The sequence below is a fragment of the Mastigoproctus giganteus genome, chromosome 14 (assembly GCF_048544385.1).
Source record: "Mastigoproctus giganteus isolate SK-2022 chromosome 14, ASM4854438v1, whole genome shotgun sequence".
Classification (NCBI taxonomy): Eukaryota; Metazoa; Arthropoda; class Arachnida; order Uropygi; family Thelyphonidae; genus Mastigoproctus; species Mastigoproctus giganteus.
In genome coordinates this window covers 15,034,940-15,059,781 of record NC_143588.1, presented here as the reverse complement: position 1 = coordinate 15,059,781, position 24,842 = coordinate 15,034,940, and the positions used below count along the sequence as shown (strand labels likewise).

General features: G+C 36.9%; 1 protein-coding gene across 3 annotated transcripts in view; it reads right to left on the bottom strand.

Annotated features, from left to right (window-relative positions):
* The window catches only part of LOC150074989 (ubiquitin carboxyl-terminal hydrolase 47-like), a 486,634-nt gene that overhangs the window by 178,349 nt on the left and 283,443 nt on the right, over nucleotides 1-24,842 (bottom strand). For all 3 annotated transcript variants that reach the window (XM_090388947.1, XM_090388945.1, XM_090388946.1), the window contains exon 18: nucleotides 4,512-4,624. In XM_090388947.1, the coding sequence (XP_090245073.1) occupies nucleotides 4,512-4,624 (113 nt within the window). The remainder of the gene's footprint in view (nucleotides 1-4,511; nucleotides 4,625-24,842) is intronic.

Genomic DNA, 24,842 nt, shown 5'->3' with positions numbered 1-24,842 from the left:
TCCCTGCTAGAAAAATTCCTGTATATCATTGACAAGACACCATGAGCTACTCTTGCAGCCCATCTGCACTGCTCAGAGAACTTCATATCAATTACCCCCAATTGATATGAAGAAATTATTTTACCCCCACAATTACCCCCAGTCCTTTTCATTCTCTACCACTGTCAGTGTAATACCACGAAGTTGATACGTTGCTCTGGGGTTGCTGTTTCCCATATGTAGTCCTTTACATTTGTCAATGTTAAACTTCATTTGCCACCTCTCAGCCCATCTGCTCAACCTTTCCAGATCCTGTTGCAGCAGCATAGCGTCAGTAGTGTCCTTAACAACCCTGCCACCCTTCGTATCGTCTGCAAACTTGGACATTAAGCCTGATATACCATCATCAATATCATTTATAAATACAGAAACCACCAATGAACACAACACTGAACCCTGAGGTACTCCACTAATAACATTAGTCCACGAAGAGCAGCGTCCATCAATTACCACTCTCTGTCTTCTCCCACTCAACCATCCCTTTCTCCACAGCATCAATTTGCCTCCAATGCCACACTGCTCCAATTTGTGCAGCAGTCTTCCATGTATCAAAGGCCTTTCTAAGATCCAAATATATGATATCAAAGTTATTCCCTGCATCCAGTTCCTTTGCGACCACATCATAGTATTCAATCATATTGGACAGACAAGACTTCTCCTTAACAAAACCATGCTGTTTTTTTTTTTTTTTTTTTGATTTGGTAGTTGTTGGCGCATCGGCTTCTGTGGCCATATTGCACCTCCCAAGGTTTTTGCAGTACTTTGATCCAAGCCCGAGGCGGGAATCGAACCCGCGACCTTTGGGTTGCCGGGTAGGTACTTTACCCACTCGGCTAGCCCGGTCGGCACAAAACCATGCTGTGCGCGAGCTATAACTGAAGTCTCGTCTAGATGATCCTGCAGTGCTTCTTTAACCAGTACCTCCATTAATTTCCCTGGAACAGAAGTTAAACTAACAAGTATATAATTACTTGTGTCGCCCTATGATCCTCCTTTGTGAATTGGGGTCACATTTGCACATCCCCTGAGTCCAAGGAAGCTCTTATAATTATGGCTAAGGGTTTTCTTACTTCCTTTGCTGCCTCCTTTAATATAACTGGATAGATTCCATTCATCCCAGGTGCCTTTCTTATGTTTATCTTCAACAATTTTTCCTCTACTCTCAGCTATTACAAGATTATCTAGCTTACTGCCAGAGTTCAATACACCTCTGGCATTCCTCTCCCTGAATAACTCCTCGTGTAATGTAGATACAAAATATTCATTTAGTTTGTTAGCTACCTGAGCAGAATCATCAACAGTTGAACCATCGATATCAAGTGGACCAATCTGATTCAACTCCTTCCTTCTAGAGTTTACATAAGTAAAGAACTCTTTGCTGTTTTTCTTTGCATCCTTTGCCAAAGATTTCTCGTAATCTGCCTTTGCCTGCCTAACCTCCTTTGTAACTTGGTTACAGACCAGCTTATATCTATCATAGACTTCTGTGTCACATGTTAATTTATATGTATCCCATGCATTTTTCTTCTCTGTCACATGTCTAATTAGTTCATCTGACATCCATTTAGGCCTAAATCTAGAACAATATTTCTTTGTTGGTATGAAAAGCCTAGTAGCTTCCAAGATTAATTCTTTGAATGCTTCCCATTTTGAATTTGCTGTTTGTAACATCATCAGTTGGTCCCACTGTATAGAATTTAAATACTGTCTCAGACCACCATGGTCTCCTTTACGAAAGCAAAAACCCTTCCCTTTACCCTTGATGGTAGTTACCTCTTTGAGTAAATCCCACTTGAGCACACTGTGATCATTGCCACCTAGTGGTTCCTTTATGTGAAGATTTTTGATGCATTAAGAATCACTACTGATAATCATGTCAAGAGTATTACTCCCTCTATTTGCCTCCTGAACATGCTGCTGTAGAAAACAATCATCTAATAAATCCACAAAAGCCTTGCTAGTGTGTGAGTGACCAACCCACAAATTCCAGTCAATCTCTGGGGGATTTTAATTTCCCAGAGATTGACTGGAATTTGTGGGTTGTTCACTCACACACTAGCAAGGCTTTTGTAAGATACTCTAATTTACTGGCCCACTCTATTTCTCTGCACAATTGCTCATTATACTCATCAGATTCATTAGGCCTATAACACACACCTACTCTCATTTTTCCTTTCCCAGTGCATATGTCCCACCAAACAGACTCAACATTGCATTGTCCACCAACATCAATTGGATGCACTTCAATAGAAGTAGTGCAAGAATCACTTTTACCTCTGCCAGTGGCTACTGTTAATCTATTAGTCTATGTACCCCACCAAGCTAGCAGTTTTCCGACCCACCTAACTCTGCCTCTATAGCATCAGCAAATATTCTTGCGCCCTTTCTATTTAAGTGAATCCCATCCCTGTAGAAGCAGTCTCTCATGTTAAAAAACACAGACCAGGCTGAGAAAAATTCTACCCCTTTAGCCTTGCACAATCTCTCCAGGGCCAAATTGATCTACAAGGCTCTCATCATTTCCTCCTATCATGTCTGGGCAGAATTGCAGATACTTTCAAATTCAACCATTACTCGGCTTTTTTTCAGCATTGTCTTGTACTTGTTAAGTAATTCTGCCGGTCTCCTACTCTTAATATCATTAGTGCCAATGTGTACAACAATATTACCTTTTGTGCCCTTAAAGGGTGATATTGCCCTACAATGTCATCAACCTTTGCCCTCGGCAGACATTCCCAGGTCCTGTTCCATCTATCCTTTCTGCACAATATGTTTCCCGTTTCCCTGACAATAGAGTCACTTACAACAACTAGTTCGTTTGGGACCAGCGCATTCTCCCTTGGGGGTTGCCACTGTGTTGCGCGATGTTCAAGTGCAAGCTCTGGCATTGATGTGGGCAGCTGAGAGCTTGATGGGCCCTCAATTTAAATCCTTCAAGGGCATCCACCCTGTCCTTCAAGCTGTCATATAAGCCCATAACAATGCCGAGTTGGCGCCTGATTTCCTCGCACTTCTTACATTGCACACACACAAAGACATTATCCTTGGCAATATCATGTCCCATTCCTGATTGCTCCACAAACATCAAACAAGCATTGAATTTCAATAGACTGTGATTCAGAGGACAACCACCCCCACCTCAGTTCTCCCCTGAGCCACAGCACTTCCACTAGTTTGAGCCTTTTGCTTTGCTGCTCTGGTCTGAGTCATGATTTCTATTCAAGTTCAATAAAATTCCAATACAAAATATAACCCTAAACCTATATCCCAATGCAGTTATAATACTATATATATATGTATTTCGGTATTGAATATTATCTCAGAGTTATGTTATATGACTTTCTTATCCCCTGTCAACTTATCTATTAATTTATAATGTTACATTTGTAAAAACTAGGTCGCTATATTTATTTAGTTATCACAGCTCTACATATTCTTGATTTAGTAGTAGTATAATCTAATTCTCCAGTCACTTTTTGAAATGCAAGGCAAGAAACTACTTCTCTGATTATGCAATACAGTTTAATTTGAGTCAAGCAAATATCTTAACAAGCATTTATAAATTCCATTATGCAGGTGATCAAAGTTCAATTAAAGTTTTATCCACTTCTTGCAAATTTGAAACAAATAAAATTCGCTCTTACATCTGATTTTCAATAGCTTTACAATTTGTATGATCTTTCATTCAAAATGATTATTCTTAAAGAAAAGATTTTTAAAACATCCCTATGATAAACCATAATTTGGCTATGTTTTGTGTTTGATCCAGACTGCCAGTAGATAACAACCTCCCTTTTGAAGAAACTCTGAATACCGTCTATTTAAAAGTTAATCAGCTGCTCAGTAGCAATTGTAAAGAGAGAGGAAAAAAAAAAACAAACTGTACACATTAAATTAACTGCTTATATTTTCATCTCTTTAAATTACACACTTTGCATATTTAACTAAGCACAAAATAAAATTAGAGCTGAATTTCACATCTATGATCCTATAAACATTAAAAACCTCTACACAACTTCCATTTAAAATAAATTTCTCCCAATTTCATTTTTTTGTCACTAAAAAGACAGTACTATGAACAATGCACCAAAAAAAAAAAAAAAAAAACCACACATCGCACATCAGTGCAAGAACACTGAAGCAGTATGGATAATCCAGCATAATACCCTCCAAAAAAAAAATTTGCTTCAATTCTCTACAAAAAATTCAAGAAATCTCTACTAAAAAGGATAAAAAATGACCAGATGCAAACTAGTACCTACTTAAGTGATAGGAACGTGGTAGAATCTGATCTGCTAAGGTAGAATCTGATCTGCTACCCTGTTATTACTTATATCAGATACTTATTTTTCAATAGAAAAATTACTGAAATGTGCCTTACCATACAGACCAGACAAGTTTGTTTTTTAATAATATAATCTTATATTTTATAAAAAATAAAATAAAACAAATAAAATTGATGTTTTGCATACCTTACACATACAGCGATCTATTTCTCTCTGTAGTCGTTCCCTTTCATCTTGTTCTTGCATTCTCTGAAGCAAATTTCTTATATGTTCAGGAAATTCAGATGCAGCTATTGATTCTAAAGTAATTTATTGTACAATTACCAAATATGCCTAAGGAGACTAAATTTCTGTATTTGAATTAAAACAAACAAACAAACAAACAAAAAAAAAAAAAAAAAGAGACTAATTTGAGCAGATAAGTTTTCAATAACTTTCATTTCATTCACATCATTTCAACTCTAATCTTGCGAAAGAAGGGTTTTTAAAAAAACAATTTTAAAAAAATTCAGACTGCCATGAGTGTGTGAGGGAGAGAGAGAGAGCCTGCAGTAAGTAATAATATGGGTAAAATTCAGGGGTGAGCTATGAGTAGATAACAAAAGTTTAGATTTTGTATTCAATTGTACTGAAAAAATATACAGAGGAGAAAAAACGATGAGACCCCTTTGTGAAGTTGGGAATAAAATACATACAGTAGAACCCGGATAAGAAGTTTTCCAAGGGACTGGAGGTTTAGAACTTCTTACATGGGAAAACTTCTTAGAAGGGAAAATGACCTAAGGGTATGAAATATTAACTACACAAATAAAAATGAAAAGATGCACCATACATAAGTTAAAGATGATTTTGAAGTACTATTTCAGAATTTATAAATATTTTACTCTGCCTATGGGAAACATTTTAAACTGAGGATTTCTAATTGCTTAACATTCTGTTTTAAACTCATTACCAAGTTGGAAGGATGAGCTCCTTTAGAGTTTAAACATACCTTAAAAGGTTGCAATTACAATAAGACAGAGAATAATCCACTAAGTAATTCAGAACTGATCAGAAAAATCAGAACTTAACATCTAATGCTTCACGTGCTTGAAGCTATCCAATTATGGATATAGATGAAACCAATTGCAATATGTCATTTCCATTATATCAAAATTTTTATACTAAAAAGGCTTTAAGGATGAAGGCATCAGAGTATGGAAAAATTTGACTAATCGAACAAGTTAGCATGTAGCATAATTTTAGTTCATAGTAAATCATTTCGGTGATTTACTATGAAGGATTTATTATGATTTACTATGATTCATCCCTTCCACAGAAGGAAGGGATGAATCATACTGAGCCACTAGATATGAATAATTTAACTGCTGATGATCCTGCTCAGGTTGCTGAAAATGGAATAGGTATTTTGCATCTACATTCACACAGGAGGCATTTTTTAAGAATGGAGATGCCAGAAGTGTGTCAAATTGTAACTGGGAACTGAATGATTTTGTGATACCTGAGAGGAAAGTGGAAAAGAAATTTTTCAAGCTTACCTTAAATAGGCACTTGAGATCTATTAGTTATATTAAACAAGACAGGAAAACTTCTAAGCAAACCTTTAGCCATGATTATGGGAGAATCCTTGGATTCTGGGAGATTTTTATGGACAGGAGACGTATGAGCATGTCCCTGATTTAAAAAGGGAGATCAATGGGTGACATGATTGGTGTCAAAAGACATAGTTTGACTTCTGTTCAGGGAAAAAAAATGAAGTCACAAGTTACACAAGTAATGCAGTTATATTGCACTCACAGATATGATTTGCAGTAGTAGTAGAGCCATGTGATGCAAGAAAACAAGCTTATCTAGCATCACAAAAAAAAAAACATTTCACAGATCCATTCCCTCTAAAGGTTTGTCCAGTTCCTCCTTGAAGTTATTTAAGCTACCAACTTCCACGACAGATGGAAGTTTGTTACAGCAACCAACTACCTGCTGACTAAGAGCAAATTTCCATACATCTATTCTACAATTTCCATTCCTCAATCTGAATTTATGCCCCCTTGGGTTCGTAATCTGAGCAAGGAAGAATCCCATCAGAATTGAGCCTGCTCAACCCATTTAAGGCCTTATACAGCACAGATGCCTAGTCTCCAGGTGCTGAAATTTGCAGAACTTAAGCCTTTCTTGGTAAGACCATCCCTTCGTTCCCCTCACTAATTTTGTTGCACTTCAGACCTAAATATTTGCAAGATATACAGATGAGACTAACAGCAGAGAGGATTGTGCAGGAAGCATATCAAACGATACCAGGTAAAGCAACTCTACATCCTTCCTAAAATGGGGCTTCCAGACCTCTATGCAGTATTCAAGGTGTGGCCTGATATTGCGTTATACAAAGGAATAATCAACTACTTATCCCTACTAGCAAAATTCCAGTATATCACTGACAATACTCCATGACTTGCTCTGGCAGCCTCTCTGCACTGCTCTGAAAATTTCATATACAGTACTTTGCATTTGTCAAGGTAAAACTTCAGTTGCCACTTCTCAGCCCATCTGCCCAACTTTTCTAGATCCTGTTGCAGTAGCACACTGCCATTACTAACCCAGCCAACCTTTGCATCATCTGCAAACTTGGACATTAAGCCTGATATACCTTTGGCAATATTATTGATAAATATACAAAACAACAGAAGGCCCAACACCTAAACCTGGGGGCCTCCACTAATAACATTAGTCGATGAAGACCAGCATCCATTGATTACCACTCTCTGTCTTCTCCCACTCTACCACCCTTTTATCCATTGTAGCAATTTGCCCTTAATACCATACTGCTCCAATTTGTACAGTAGTCCTCCATCCACAATAGTATAAAAAGCTTTCGGGAAATTCAAGTATATGATATCAAAATTATTTTTTGCATCCAGTTTCTTTGTAACCACATCATAGTATCCAATCAAATTTGTCAGACAAGACTTTCCCTTAACAAACCCATACTGTGTCTGAATTATTACTGCAGGCTTGTCTAGATGATCCTGCAATGCATCTTTAACCAGTGACTCCATTATTTTTCCTCGAACAGAAGTTAAACTAACTGGTCTAATTACTCGTGTCACCCTTAGATCCCCCTTTGTGAATTGGCAATACATTTACACATTTCCAGTCTGTGGGGACTTCCAGAGTCCAAGGATGCGCTCATAATTATGGCTATGGCATACTTCCTTTGCCACCTCTAATATAACTGGATAGATCCCATCCACTCCAGGTGCCTTTCTTATGGTTAACTTCAACAATTTCTCCTTCACTTTGCTCTCAGTTGTTGTTAAGGGGCAGTCTTGTCTGACCAATCTGATTTCGATACTATGATGCAATAACAAAGGAAATGGATGCAAAAGATAATTTTGACATCATACACTTAGATTTCAGAAAAACTTTTGATACTGTTCAACATAAAAGACTGATATACAAACTGGCACAATTGGGTATTAATAGCAAGTTACTGCCATGGATAAAGGGATGGTTGAGTGGTAGCAGACAGAAAGTGGTTATTAATGGACACTGCTCTTTGTAGACCAATGTTATTAGTGGAGTCCCTCAGGGTTCAGTACTGGTTCCATTGTTGTTTTCTAAGTTTATTAAAGATATTAACAAAGGCATATCAGGTTTAAGTATACCGATGATATGAAGGTAGGTAGTTAGGTTAATAACAGTAATTAGGGTATGCTGCCACAACATGATCTGGAAAAATTAGTAGCAGACTACTAGTATTAGGCCTAGTGGTCTTCTACGGTCCCTCTCTCTACCTTTGCATGGGTCTGCCTCTGTCTCTCTTTCCCTGGGGTTTGTAGTTTAGTATCCCTTTTGGATAGCTTCCGTCCTGCATTCTCTCTACATGCTGAATCCATCTGTTTCCGTATGAGTTGATATAATTCAGTACTGAGGTTGTCTGCAGTTCTGACAGAATGACTTGATTTCTTTTCCTGTCAAGTCAAGTAGGAGTAAAAGTGATATAACTGAGAGCAAAGTAGAGGAGAAATTGTTTAAACATAAAAAAGGCACCTGAGCAAGATGGAATCTATCCAGTTATATTGAAGGAGGCAGCAAGGGAAGTAAGCATACCCTTAACCAAAATTATGAGAGCATCCTTAGATTCAGGTGGTCCCCATGGGCTGGAGATGTGCAAAGGTATCTCCAATTCACAAAGGGTGGTAGAAGACAGAAAGTGGTTATTAGTAGAAGACAAAAGGTGACAGAAATAATCATAAACCTGTTAGTTTAACTTCTATTCCAGGGAAAATAATGGAATCACTGGTTAAAGAGGTGATACATGATCATCTAGACAAGACTGCAGTAATAGTTCAGACACAGCATGGGTTTGTTAAGGGGAAATCTTATCTGACCAATCTGATTGGATACTACGATGTGGTCACAAAGGAACTGGATTCAAAAAATAATTTATTATATACTTGGATTTCAGGAAACATTTTTATGCATTGAGCAGTATTAAATCACATCAGCATTGAGCCTGCTCAATGCTGATGGGATACTTCCCCTTGCTTGGATTAAGAACCTGGGGGGGGGGGATAGATTCAAATTGAGGAAAGACAGTTGTGCGGAAGTTTGCCTTTAGCCAGCGGGAGATTGATTGCTGGAACAGACATCTATCTGTTGCTGGGGAAGTTTAAAGCTTAAACTTCCCCAGTTTAAGCTTTAAACATAAATTTAAGGCTGAACTAGACAAACATTTTGAGTGGCCGAATGGGTGAAATAGGAAGGTGGTTTTTTTTTGGCTGATGCTGTATAAGCTTGCTCTCCTTGAATCATATGCCTCAACTTACTGCTAAAGTCTTGGTACAGCCTGTGGTTCTACACATAAAATGCATTTCTATACCAGTCAACCTCCTCCTCCTATCCCCTTTGTTCATTGTCCACCCCTCAGAGCCATAGGCTAGGTCTGGCAAGGGTGTCCATGTTCTTGTTTTCTTATGCACTAGATTAGATTTGAAAATATGGTTCATAGTTTTAGTACTTCCTATGTAATTATGTATTTTTTGCTCAATATGTTAGTTTCTTTTTCATATGACAGGGGTATCCTAGGTATTTGAAAGTGTTAACTTGTTTGATAATATTATTGTCAATACAGATCTTGCTTCTTATTGGATCGCTTCCTTTAAATGCCATCACATTTGTCTTTGAAGATGGGATTTCCATATTAAATGATTTTACTATTTTGTTTAATGAGAAGATGGCTTTCTGCAATGAGTTCTCATTGTCTTCAATTAGGACCTGGTCATCAGCAAAAAAGCAGTGTGTCCATTCTTGTCTTTCGGCTAATTTCGATGCATCTCTTGGAGATTTTTTTTTCTCCATTTTCTTATAATATGATTTACATATATGTTGAATAGAAGCAGGGACAGTCCACATCCCTGTCGCACCTCTGTATTTATTGTCTCCAATTCAGTTGTTTGCGATTGAATCTTAATTTTTATTCTATTATTTTTATAGATATTGAGGATGGTCTCGATCAACTGGTTTGGTATATTGTCTTCTTTTAAGATTTCAAATAATTTTGTTCAGTTCACTTTGTCAAAGGCTTTTTTGTAATCTATGAATAAGAGATGGGTTTCCAAATTAAACTCTCCTCTATTTTTCTACCAGGAGCTTGAGTGTGAAGTAAGCATCAGCACATGATCTTCCCCTCCTGAACCCATTTTTGTTCTTCTCTAAGGATGTTTTTGTAGTATTTACTAAGTTTCAGTTTAAGAGGATTGAGTACACTAGGGTAGCTACCCTTTTTCGAGCCCGGAGGAAAAGAACATGTTCAGGCCCCTACTTAATTAATGAAAATTGCAAAAACAGTAGACAGCCAAAGATGCCGTGCCTCTAAAGAGCCCAGGCCTGGAGGCAATTGCCTTGCCTGCCTACATGGTAGCTACGCCACTGGTTGAGTATATTTTGTATCCTGAGTTTAGGAGACTGATTCCTTGGCAGTTACTGCAATCGTTTATATTGCCTTTTTTGAAAATTGGCACTACCAGAGCATTTTGCAAGCTATTTTGATGGCGGGTGGCTCACAAAAATCATATTCACCAGTTCAAGTAGCTTAATTTCAAAATTTTTACCTGAGTATTTGATGGGCTGCAAGAATATTTGCTGATGCTATCAAGGCAGTGTTAGGTGAGTTGGAAAATTGCTAGCTTGGGGGGATACAAGGACTAATAGATTAACAGTAGCAGCTGGCAGAGGTGAAAGTGATTCTTGCACTGTTTCTATTGGAATGAGCAGCAGCCTTGAAAACAAGGTGCAGGGGATTTCAGAGACTGCTGGGAGTCATTGCAGAACAAGTAATTACATGGACTGTGTTAGGGTAGCTAAGAATATTGTTGTTGTTGTTATTGTTATTTTGATTTTTAGGAGCATTAGCAACTAAGGCCATATTGCTCCGGGATATGCGGTGGTCATTCCCTGACCTTTCCGCATCCTCCATATTTGGTGGTGACGGGCTCGAACTCCGGTCTAATCAAGAAGCGTGTGCTACGCACTGCTGCTCCTTCCCACCTGGCTACGGAGGCGCCAGCTAGCTAAGAATAGGAACAGGTGCATGTATACTTGCATACACAGCAATGCTAGTAGTTTGGTAAATAAATTTGATGAATTTGAGGTGTTGGTGAAAATATCAAAGGGGAATATTGTTGGGATATGAGAGACATGGTGTGATACAGATATAGGGAATGCAGAACTGGAATTTAAGGAGTACAATGTGTACAAAAGGGATAGAAAGGGAGGAGAGGTTAGGCTATTAGTTAAGAAACATATAAAATCCAAGGAGGTACAGCCAGTCAACATAACTGGACAGTGCAGTGTGAAGTCAGTTTGGTGTGACATAAGCACTGGGAAATTAAAATTGAGAGTAGGAGTGTGTTATAGGCCTAATGACTGATGAGTATAATAAAAAAACTGTACAGGGAAATAGAGTAGGCCAGTAAATCAGACTCTTATAATGGGGGATTTTAATTTCCTGGATATTGACTGGAATTTGTGGGTTGGTCACTCAACACACTAGCAAGGCTTTTGTGAATTTTTTGGATGATTGTTTTCTACATCAGCATGTTCGGGAGGCAACTAGAGGGAGTAATACTCTTGATCTGATTATCAGTAGTGATTCTTCATGCATTAAGAATCTGCAGATAAAGGTACCACTAGGTGCCAGTGATCACAGTGTGCTGAAGTGGGATTTACTCAAAGAGGTAACTACCATCGGGTAAAGGGAAGGGTTTTTGCTTTTGTAAAGGCGACTACTGTGGTCTGAGACAGTATTTAAATTCTATACGGTGGGATCAACTGATGATGTTACCAACAGCAAATTCAAAATTGGAAGCATTCAAAGAATTTATCTTGGAAGCTACTAGGCTTTACATACCAACTAAGAAATATTTTTCAAGGTTTAGGCCTAAATGGATGTGAGATGAACTAATGAGACATGTGGCAGAGAAGAAAAATGCATGGGATACATATAAATTAATGGATGCACAGAAGCCTATGATAGATATAAGCTGGTCTGTAAGCAAGTCAAAAAGGAGGTTAGGCAGGCAAAGGCAGATTACAAGAAATCTTTGGCAAAGGATGAAAAAAAAAAAACAGCAAAGAGTTTTACTTATGTAAACTCTAGAAGGAGATGAATCAGATTGGTCCACTTGATATCGATGGTTCACCTGTTGATGATCCTGCTCATGAAGCTAATAAACTAAATGAGTATCTTTCATATACATTCACACATGAAGAGTTATTCAAGGAAGAGAATGCCAGATGTGAATTAAACTCTGGCAGTAGGCTAGATGGTTTTGTAATAACTGAGAGCAAAGTGAACAAGAAATTGTTGAAGATAAACATAAGAAAGGCACCTGGGGTGGATGGGATCTATCCAGTTATATTAAAGGAGGCAGCAAAGGAAGTAAGCAAACCCTTAGCCATTATTATGAGAGCTTCCTTGGACTCAGGGGAGGTACCCATGGACTGGAGATGTGCAAATGTCACCCCAATTCACAAACGGCAGCACAAGTAATTTTTTTTTTTGGTAGTTGTTGGCGCATAGGCTTCTGTGGCCATAATGCACCTCCCAAGATTTTTACAGTACTTTGATCCAAGCCCGAGGCGGGAATCGAACCTGCGACCTTTGGGTTGCCAGGCAGGCACTTTACCCACCCGGCTAGCCCGGTCGGCAGCACAAGTAATAACAGACCTGTTAGTTTAACTTCTGTTCTAGAGAAATTAATGAAGGCACTGGTTAAAGAAGCACTGCAGGATCATCTAGACAAGACTTCAGTTATAGCTCGGACACAGCATGGGTTTGTTAAGGGAAAGTCTTGCCTGACCAATTTGATTGCATACTATGATGTAGTCACAAAGGAACTGGATGCAGGGAATAACTTTGATATCATATATTTGGATCTTAGAAAGGCTTTTGATACTGTTGCACATGGAAGACTGCTGCACAAATTGGAGCAGTGTGGTATTGAAGGCAAATTGATGCTATGGATAAAGGGATGGTTGAGTGGGAGAAGACAGAGAGTGGTAATCAATGGACACTGTTCATCGTGGACTAATGTTATTAGTGGAGTCTCTCAGGGTTCAGTATTGGGTCCATTGTTGTTTTCTGTATTTATAAATGATATTGATGATGGTATATCAAGCTTAATGTCCAAGTTTGCTGATTATTCGAAGGTTAGCAGGGTTGTTAAGGACACTAATGACAGTACGCTGCTGCAAAAGGATCTAAAAAAGTTGAGCACATGGGCTGAGAGGTGGCAAATGAAGTTTAACATTGACAAATGTAAAGTACTACATAAGGGAAGCAGCAATCCAAGAGTGACGTATCAACTGTGTGATACTACACTGACAGTGGTAGAGAAAAAAAAGGACCTGGGGTAATTGTGCAGGCAGATATGAAGTTTTCTGAGCAGTGAAGACGGCCTGCAAGAGTTGCCCATAGTGTCGTCAATTACGTCAGAATAAAACGTCTTGTCAATGATATACAGGAATTTTTCTAGCAGGGATAAGGAGGTGATTATCCCCTTATATATAAGGAAATGGTCAGGCCACACCTTCAGTAATGTATACAGGTCTGGAGGCCTCGTTTTAAGAAGGATGTAGAGCTACTGGAACGAGTACAGAGAAGGGCAACAAGATTAATGAATGGAACAAAGGGTTGCTCTTACGAAGAAAGGCTTAAATTTTGCAAATTACAGTGTCTGGAGACTAGGCACCTGTGAGATGATCTGATTGAGGTGTATAAAGCCTTGAATGGTTTGAGCATGCTCAATGCTGATGGAATCTTTCCTCTTGCTCAGAATAATTACGTTTGAGGGCATAAATTCAAATTGAGAAAAGACAGATATAAGATATATGTATGGAAGTTGCCTTTAGCCAGGGTGGTTGGTTGGTTGGTGGAACAGACTTCCATCCTCTGTTGTGGAAGTTGATAGCCTAAATAAATTTAAGGCTGAGCTCGACAGGTACTTGGAACGAACAGAGGGATGAAATGGGAGCATGTTTTTTTTTTTTTTTTTTTTGTTGTTGTTGCATAAGCTTGCTTTCTTGCATCCTATGTCTCTACTAATGCTAATGTTAAGGGGAAAGTCTTGTCTGACCAATTTGACTGGATACTATGATGTGGTCACAAAGGAACTGTATGGAAAGAATAATTTTGATATCATATATTTGGATCTTAGAAAGGCTTTTGATACTGTTGCACATTATTATTATTAGCCATATGGTGCAAGGAAGCCTGAAGCTTATGCTCAACAGGCAAAAAAAATTTTTGAGTTACCCTGAGAGAGTGAGAGTCAGAAGTTGAAAGGAATCACCAAGAAAGAGAAGAATGATGATATCCAGCTCAGGACATTGGTGTGTCAAGCACATACGCACCAGATGTGAGCCCCTGTGGTTGCGGCACAAATTGGAGCAGTGTGGCATTGGAGGAAAATTGCTGCTATGGATAAAGGGATGGTTTGGTTTTGGTTGGTTTTTTTTTTTTTTTAGGAGCATTAGCAACTAAGGCCATATTGCTCCGGGATATGCGGTGGTCATTCCCTGACCTTTCCGCATCCTCCGTATTTGGTGGTGACGGGCTCAAACCCCAGTCTAATCAAGAAACGTGTGCTACGCACTGCTGCTCCTTCCCACCTGGCTACGGAGGCGCCCATAAAGGGATGGTTGAGTGGGAGAAGACAGAGAGTGGTAATCAATGGACACTGCTTTTCGTGGACTAATGTTATTAGTGAAGTCCCTCAGGGTTCAGTGTTGGGTCCACCGTTGTTTTCTGTATTCATTAATCATTGTATATCAAGCTTAATGCCCAAGTTTGCAGACTATATGAAGGTCGGCAGGGTTGTTAATGGTACTAATGACAGTACACTGCTGCAGCAGGATATAGAAAAGTTGAGCAGATGGGCTGAGAGGTGGCAAATGAAGCTTAATATTGACAAATGTACTGCATATGGGAAGCAGTAACACCAGAGTAACGTATCAACTCTGTGGTACTTCACTGACAAGGTATGTTCGTGTCAGATGGCACCTGGGATTTCTCCAATCTCTGCGTGTGTTTCGCTGTATCGAGGACAGTACACTGTCAAGCCAGAGATTTGAAAGTGTGTGGGCAGTGTGCAGTGTGATATGTTTTGCCCATTGTTTGTCCTGCTTATTGGCCACCAGGCCCCTAGTGGGGCCCGACGTTGCCCATACCTTGCCACGTGGAGGCTAGCCGGTTATGGTACTACACTGACAGTGGTAGAGAATGAAAAGGACTTGGGGGTAATTGTGCAGACAGATATGAAGTTTTCTGAGCAGTGCAGACGGACTGCAAAAGTAGCTCATGGTGTCTTGTCAATGATATACAGGAATTTTTCTAGCAGGGATAAGGAGGTGATTATCCTTTTGTATAAGGCAATGGTCAGGTCACACCTTGAGTACTGTACACAGGTCCGGAGGCCTCATTTTAAGAAGGATGAAGAGCTGTCGGAATTAGTACAGAGAAGTGCAACAAGATTAGTGAATGGAAAGAAAGGCTAAATTTTTGCAAATTTCAGTGTCTGGAGACTAGGCACCTGCGAGGTGATCTGATTGAGGTGTATAAAGCCTTGAATTGTTTTAGCATGCTCAGTGCTGATGGGATTCTTTCTCTTGCTACGAATAATCGTCTGAGAGGGCATAATTCAAATAGAGGGAGAGAGACAATTGTAGGATAGATGCGCGGAAGTTTGCCTTTAAGCAGCGGGTGGTTGATTGTTGGAACAAACTTCCATCTGTCGTTGCAGAAGTTGATAGCTTAAATAGATTCAAGGCAGTTCTTGACAAACATTTGGAGTGAGTGGATGGGTGAAATAAGGGTTTTTTTTTTTTTTTTTCCTGCTGATGCTATATAAGCTTGCTTTCTTACATCATGTGCCTTTACTAATGCTAAGCTGTATGTTAATTCCATTGTTGCCTGGATTGATTTTTTCTGTTTTTAAGCACTGTTTCCAGTTCTTCATTAGTGAAGGCTTCTATTATATTATTGTTAGATATTGTTTTAGTCAGGGAAGGATGAACTAAAGGATGATTTAACTTTTATAAAAACTTATGTGGTCCATAAGTTTTTATAAAAGTTAAATCAATCTTCTAATGGTATTGTGTTGATTTTGACTGTTTCTTTGAGGTTTTTGTTCATTTGTCTTATTACTTTGACAGTGGTAGAGAATGAAACCTGTACGTGGCTTATTAATGTATTTTTCTAAGTTGGTGACAAAATTGTTCCATTTATTTCTGTCTTTTTGGTGTTTCTCCTTTGTCTGTGGCTCTTTTTCGTTTATATTCCACTTAATTTTCTACTTTTTTTGTGATTATCCATTTTTTATATGCATTAATTTTCTCCAGATTTATAGTGCTGATTTCCGCATCTCACTGTCACAGCCCGTTTTCTCCGCCAGTTTTTTCACACCCAGTACTGCCTCTGCTGAGTCTTCTAAGGTTTTGCCAAGGTGGCTCCAGTTATCTTCTATATTTACTCCTGCAAGATGATTTTTTAATTTCTTATCTATTATCTAATTAAAGTTTAAAATTGATAAATGTAAGGGTGGCAGTAATCCCACATTAACGTACAAACTGGGCAGTACCATGCTTAGGTTAGCAGAGAATGAAATGGATCCGGGTGTAACTGAGCAGTTCCAACAGGCTATTAGGACAGCTCATGAGGTTTTCTGATGATATATAGGAATTTTGTTGTATAAGTCAATGGTTAGGCCACCTCTTGGGTACTCCACAGAGGTCTGGAAGCAGCAAGATTAGTGATGTGAACAAAAGGATGCTATTACCGAGGGCTGCAGCATTTGTAGCTCTTCAGATCTGCAAACTGTAGCTCCTGGAAGATCCAAATTAGGTGTTTAAAGTTCTGAATGGGTTGTGTAAGTTCAATGCTGATGGCATCCTTCCTCTTACTCAGCCTATACACACGAGGGTTCATAAATTCAAGTTGAGGATTGAGGTTGCAGAATCGATGTGTGGAAATTCGCCTTCAGCTGCAGCTAGTTGATTGCTGAAACAAACTTACGTCAGTTGCTGAAGCAGATAGTTTGAATAAATTCAAGGAGGAACTAGGCACACTATTAGAGGTGTGGATCGGTGAGGTGGGACATGTTTTTTTCCTTTTTTTGACTGATGTTGTTTAAGCTTGCTTTAACTGCATTGTTGTCACTAGTAATATTCTTACTAGTCTTTAGTATTAGTAATATTTACTAATATTAATAATACTAAAAACTTCATGGAACTGAAAAGAGGATTATTCAGTATTTGTGCTGAGACTACTAAGTCCTTGAGATGACAGTAAATTGTGTCTGCTGCTGTGGCCTGTGGCCACCTGCTTTTTTGGGATGAAAAATTTGGGTTTCTGCTAAAAGGTTTACGTTTGGATTTCTGGGAGATAAAAATCATGGCATTCTTGCTTGAGATTGATTAACTGAACCATGATGTTAAACAACTTAATTATTGTACACTGTGCATCAAACTTCATGAATGTTAAATTTTTATTTTTTTTCTTTAACTGTGATTAAAAGAAGTGTTAATAATGTGATGTTGTTACCATTTAATTACTATCTGTTAACTAATAATACATAAAAGCAATTGTTTTCACTTCATTGTACATACCGCAAAAAGTAATATTTGCTAAAAGGTACAGTATGCAGATCATGATATTGAACTTATATACAAAGCTTGATCAAAAGGTGACACGAGTAATCACAGGAGTGTTAGCTTGACTTCTGTTCAGGGAAAATAATGGAGTCACAAGTTACACAAGTAATGCAGTACCATCTAGACAGGAATGTAGTTATACTGCATTCACAGATATGATTTGTTAAGGGGCAGTCTTGTCTGACCAATCTGATTTGGATACTACGATAATAACAAAGGAAACGGATGCAAAAAATAATTTTGATATCATACACTTAGATTTCAGAGAACATTTGATACTGTTCAACATAAAACACTGTGTGTGTGAAAAATAATCAATATTTGCTAGTTTCTATTGGCCGAATTTTAATGAAATTTGGGATAGTTCGACAAATTTCTAACAGAGTCAAATATAAAATTTCGTGAAAATCCATCCAATGGGAGTCAGGCAGATTGACAGACATGATGAAGACAATAAGTGCATTACATATGTATGCTAACATGTATAAAAAGGCCTGGAATTCCACACAGTTTAGAATAGCAATTATAACAAATAATCAGCTACAAAGGTAGAAAAATAATTCTAAAAATATCAAGCATTCAACTATTTATTTGATATAATATATGAATGCCTTATTCCTTTAATTTAGAATGGCTTAATCAAGGAAAATAGTTTTTATTCCTGTTTACTTTGTGTAAAACTACAACTGGTCATAAAAAAATGAAACGTTTTGAAAAATGTTTAGTCAAACTATTTTTATTTTTTTCCCATGTTGCAACATTTAAGGTGGCATACAATTTGATAATACAATCTACTCAGCTATTCATGCATTATCATAAGTTTCTGATCGCACAGACATTTTTCTTTCAGAAAGCTCTGTAATTACATCAGTGGAGGTAAATCAGAAGTGTTCTGTTTGTGTTTTTTGTTATAGTGAATTTCAACCCAGGACATACTGTGCCAGTTCCTATTTGTATTTGTGGAGTCCATTTAACTTTATCTTTTGTTTTGTTTTTTGTTTGTTTTGTGGTTTTTTTTTTTAGGAGCATTAGCAACTAAGGCCATATTGCTCCAGGGATATGCGGTGGTCATTCCCTGACCTTTCCGCATCCTCCGTATTTGGTGGGCACGGGCTCGAACCCTGGTCTCATCAAGAAGCATGTGCTATGCACTGCTGCTGTTCCTGCCCACTTAGGTGCCTTTAACTTTATCTGTAAATTCTCTGGGGGAGTGGTGTCAAATGGTGTCATTGTTAAATACATTATTGTGCCTCTTAATTTTACAATAAAAAGCAGGTATTTTTATTGTTGTTCTTACTATCTAAGGGTGTTTACATTTCCCTATCTATGCTACAGGTTGATTGATATAACTTTACTCCCCCCCCCTGATTTAGTGAAATTTGGGATAGTTCACCAAACTTTTCTAAAAGAGCTAAATACAAAATTTTATGAAAATCCATCCACTGGGATCAAAGTTATTACAGGCAGATGGATAGACATGATGAAGATAAGAGCTTTATGCATATATGCTGACATGTCTAAAAAAGCATGGAATTCACAGCCATGCATTACCATATAGTTTCAATATTATATGAAATGAGGAATTATTGCAATTATAACCAATAAGAATAACACAATGAGAATACCAATTTAAAAAATAAATGAGTATATTCTGTAAATAAATATTATTTGTATAAACACAAAAAAATATGAAAATATCTATGATAACAAGAAAATAAATTCATGCAGCATTATCTTATATTGTTATAAGATTTCATCAATAAACATAGTACTTCAGTCAACAAGCTTAAGTGAATAAAAATTAAAACGTGGTTAATATGCTTTCTTGCATCACATGCCACTACTACTATTTTTTTTATTTTTTATCACTTATTTAAAAAAAAAAATCAGAAAAAAAATTAACTATTCTAAAATTAAAAAAAATTATTATTCTGATCGATTTTCCAGTTGAAAAGACTGTTTTAAGTGTACAAAACTTTAAATGTTCACATACACATATTTCTGTATATTGCATGTACAAATACTACTAAAAACATTTTTAAAAATATAGGTATATATATTAGACATTCTACACTTCACTTGTTCATTTTGAATGTTTCACAATGCATGACATGTGATATCTACTTATCTTCTACTGCAGTATCCATCTTGACTGAATATCATGTCACATTTCTGCATTTTTAGATTACACTAATATTTCTATTTTTCTTAAAAGACTGCAATGCTTATTGTATTAATTCTTTTATTTTTTAACAAATAATAAATTTTTAAACAGTGTTTTTTATTATCACTTGTTATTTTCAAAAAAAAAAAAAAAAAAAAAAAAAATCAGAAAATTGGCGCATGAAAACAATAACAAAACCTTTCGAAAACAAATTCTACGTGACTGTACTTAATTTGTGCAGGAAATTAACCTTGAATATTAAACAATCAGACTTCAAAACTTTTAGCAAAATTAGTTCCTGTGGTACTTTTTTACAAATAGAAAAACTGCTGCACAAATTGTACAACACTCAGGTGCCTGCATTCGATTACTATGCAAAAACTGCAGGGGAAAAAAATCAGGAACTATTGCAGTAAAAGTTTGACTATATATATAGGAAGCTAGAAATAATTCAGATTTCTAATCATTAATTAAAGGGCAACAATATGGGAGAGCTATTTTTGAATGGCATCTGTCAGGTGCTGTGCCACTACCAGTTTAAGGTTTTATTAAGGTATATTAATTTAGTATTACAAAGTCAGGTGTATTAACTTAATTAACTGTCTGTTTAATTATGATGGTATTTTTTAACAAATAATAAATTTTTAAGAACAGTGTTTTTTTTTTTCTTTTTGTTTTTTTTTCATCACTTGCAATTTTCAAAAAAATCAGAAAAAAATATTAACTGTTCTAAAATAAAATAAAAAAAATATTAGTAAAAAAATATCAGAAAAGAGTAGTAGTTAGCTTTTAATTTGATTTGTATGATTTGGTTCATTTAATATGACGATTTTCTTGGTTTCTGTTATTTAAGTTCAATGTATTTTTATTCCCCCTCCCCCCCAGTTACTTACTTATATGACTGACTTTTATGACTTTGTACTTATATGACTTATATTTTACCTGGTTTTAAAAATGGTCATACCCAGTTTGTCTAAATAAGAGGCATCAGTTTACTTTCATTTTGGGTGTTTTGTTCTGCCTAGCTCCTCATTGAAGAGGATATAATATTCAATACAGCTGTATGGAGAGCGGCATATGTTTTCTGTATTGGATCAATAATCATCATTTCATAGCCTGGGTCATTTAGTATTCCTATTTATACATTTGTTAGTGGGTCTCAAATTTAAGGTAATGTCCAAATATATTAATGGTCTGTAAAGCTTTTGAGGTGTTGGCACTTTGCACTTTTTTTTTTTTTTTTTTTTACACATAGCATGTACTTATGAATTTTTATTCACTGTAATGTAAAGAATTTGCTTCTTTAATACTTTTGCTACTGGCATTTCTGATGACCTTTTTGACCTGGGACTGAACACCACAGGACTAAGGCAATTTTGATTGGGTGGGACAGCAACATTTTTGGGCTTTCTTCCACTATGACTGAATATTGAGCCTCTGATGAAGGTTGCTTGACAAAAATATTTGGTTTTTATTCTATCAAATTGGAAGAAAAAAATCCAAAAAGTCAGGTGGTTCCTCCTCCAAGTCAGCTAAAAATCTCATGCCATATATTTGTGTCACAACACAGTGAAAGTGTTAAACAGAACAATCGAAGTATTGCTGACAGACCACAATCAAGTACACAGCAGAATAAGTGATGAAAAATAGTTATATCTGGTTCTTTATTGCATAAAGAAATAAGCAGCACTAAAAATAAAATTTATCTTCTGCTGACAAAGTATATACACTTTACTGGTAACAAGTGGGTTATACAGTGGCAGACAAAAAAACTGCATCACCTTAAAAAAAAGTAACATTTCTAGTGAAACATATAAGATATTGTTTGATTACAGTCATTTTGTTTGTGGAAAAGCAAAAGGTATTGCATCAGACAGTAACTGCAAGGTATTGCATCAGCCACTTCTACAAATATGATGTTGGAAGGGCATACACGCTCATTAGTATCCTGTTTTGTGGAGGTGTAAGCAGGGCTCCATATGTTCAGCTGACACCAAGAAAAAAAAGCGTAGCTGTTGCTCTGTACCAGGAAGGACTTTCTATTAGTGCATATCGCTGATAAAATAGGCTGCCACCAGTCAACAGCGTCCCGGGTGCTAAAATTAAAGCATGAAACTGGTGATGTTATTGTTATTTGTTTTTTTTTTTAGGAGCATTAGCAACTAAGGCCATATTGCTCTGGGATATGCGGTGGTCATTCCCTGACCTTTCCGCATCCTCCGTATTTGGTGGTGACGGGCTCGAACCCTGGTCTAATCAAGAAGCATGTGCTACGCACTACTGCTCCTTCCCACCTGGCTAAGGAGGTGCCTACTGGTGATGTGAAGAAAAGGCCTGAATCACGCCGTAAGAGAGTGACTAAGCCTTCCCAAGATCAGTATTTGAAACAGCTATGCCTTCGTAATTTCCATGCTAGTGCTCCTGATCTAAAACTGAACTTTGAGATGGCCTCTGGTTTTAAAACAAGTGCATGAACTATCCAAAGACAGCTTGAAAGGAATGTTGTCTGCATGCCTATTGGCCCAAGAAGAAGTCTTTGTTGACCCAACAAATGAGGAAGCAAACTTGCTTGGTTAAAATGCATGTTTCATAGACAAAAGAGCAATGGGACACTGTCATATTTTCTGGCAAATCAAAATTCAACCTGCATGGCTCAGATGGGAAGCGTTATGTCAGAAGACGAAAATTGGAGGCATACCATCCTGACTGCATAACACCGACTGTTAAGTTTCCTACCAGCCAGACGGTCTGGGAATGCATAACAAGAAAAGGGGTGGGGAAAATTAAGTTTATTAATGGAATGGTGAATACAGAAACCTACATTGCTATCTTGGAGGAGTGCCAAGATAGCAATGTAGGTTTACATTCTATTATCTAACATAATCCCATTATTAGGGATCACCACACAGACATCCAAGACATCCACAGCATTTTTCAACAGGACTCAGCACCTTGCGACACAGCAAAATTGGTAAGTTCTATGCTATTTAGATTTAATGATGAGTTTGTCTTCTTGTCTCACAAGGCTTAAAATATACTTACACCAATGTTTTCCCTCATTTTTCTTCTTTAAGGTGCATACCTCAGAACTGCTGGCATTAGTGTTGGTCCAGATTTGAACCCTATTGAAAATTGCTGATATATATAATGTCATCTAAAATTGCTCAGAAGAAGCCATCAAGTAAGATTCAGCTGCAAGAGAGCATTGTAAGGGAGTGGTACCACGAAATTGGGCAACCGTATATGCAGAAGTTTATTAATTCTATGCCATATCGCTGCAGGGCTGTAATTGCAGCTCGAGGAGGAACAACAAAATATTATTATTATTAGCCACACAGTGCAAGGAAGCCAGAGGCTTTTGCTGCACCAGTCAAAAACATTCCTGAATTATCCTGAGAGAGAGAGAGAGAGAGAGAGAGAGAGAGAGAGAGAGAGAGAGAGAGAGAGAGAGAGAGAGAGAGAGAGAGAGAAGTAGAAAGGAATTATCAAGAAAGAGAAGAATGATGATATCCAGCTCAGGACCCTGGGTGTGCCAAGCTCATACTAACCGGGTGTGAGCCCCTGGGATTAACTGAGGACTTATTTTGCTGATTTACATTCTATTATCTAACATAATTCTATTATGTTAACTTGCCTCAGTTTGTACATGTAAATGCAATAAAATGTATGTTTGGTTGTCATGATTGCCATTTGCACGATTTCTCATATTTCCATTAATGATGCAATTTACCCTTTGGGAAGATATTTATGGCAATTAGGTATATCGGGTGGAGTCTTTTATTGGATTTCATTCACAGAGATATATATATCCCACCTAACAAATGCATTTCGAACATTTCTGCAACCACAATGCAGCACAAAATACATTTGCAAAATTCACAAGTGATGCAATTTTTTTGTTCGCCACTGTACTGTTGAGATCATTTCAGGACCTGAAAAACAATGAAGAGTCTATAAAAATGTGTCCAATTTAGATTGGTTTATGTGGAATGATTCATATGGAGTAACGATTTTGAATTATATTATGGAGTTTAATTTCAAATATTAATAAAAATAATAAATAAGAATAAGCAGGCACACATACATACCTAATAAAACCTTTATTCATACAGGTATATGTTTGCTTATTCTTATTTATTTTTTTATCACTGAAAACTTCACAAGTCATTTTTTAAAACTCAAAATCATAGCTCTAACTGTTCAGAATCAGACATATGTTTATCCGAATATTTTTCATTGTTTGAAGGTCTTGATTCTATCTGAAAATATGGCCCACATGTTCTTAAACATCCTGTACAACAGTTTTCTTCTTGTCATCCTGATATATATGTTTTCAAACAAAACTATGCTTCCCATTTTGAGTCAATAATACTTCTGTTTTCTCCCTGTTAACATAACTTCTCATAACTATGTTTCATTAAGACCTCTAAAATTCAAGTTTAACATTATCTGCATTCATGTGAGTGCTGATAATGTAATTTGCAAGAGAACTGTGCTCTGTATAATTGAGTTTTGGTCATACTTTTTTTTTTTTTTTGTTTAAAAAACAAACTTATATTAAGTATGTATATGACAATCACAAATTTACTACAGTACAATGCTAGATACATAGAAAACATTTGGGCCATAAATTTATGTAAGTTTTTAATTTCTTTTAATAGCTTAAAAGGCTTCACTACTGGCCAAATAAAAGTTCTGAATGTTAAAATTATGAAGCAATGACAGAATTTATGAAAATTCAAATAGGATAAAATGAGTTCAAATGAATTAAATAAAATAAAATTCGAAAACAGAATAAATGAGGGAATTTTTTAAACTTGAAGCTAAGAATAAAACCTCAGTTCCACATGCTAAAAAGCCAATTACATATTATGTGGGCTGAAAACCCTGAATAATTCATGGGAAAGCTCATTCCATCCAAATGAGATAAGGTAACTACTGAGGCCTTTAAGAATTTCTATATTCATCAATGCATTTTGAACCTTCTCTCAATTAGTGGTTTTCATCACTATACAAAGCATCCCCCAGTTTGTGCTCTTTTCTGGATGATTTTAATTAAGGCACAATTTCTCTATATAACAATATTAAATGTAGCATTAAATGAGCAGAAACATTTATACTTTAAATATATAAATTATCCAATA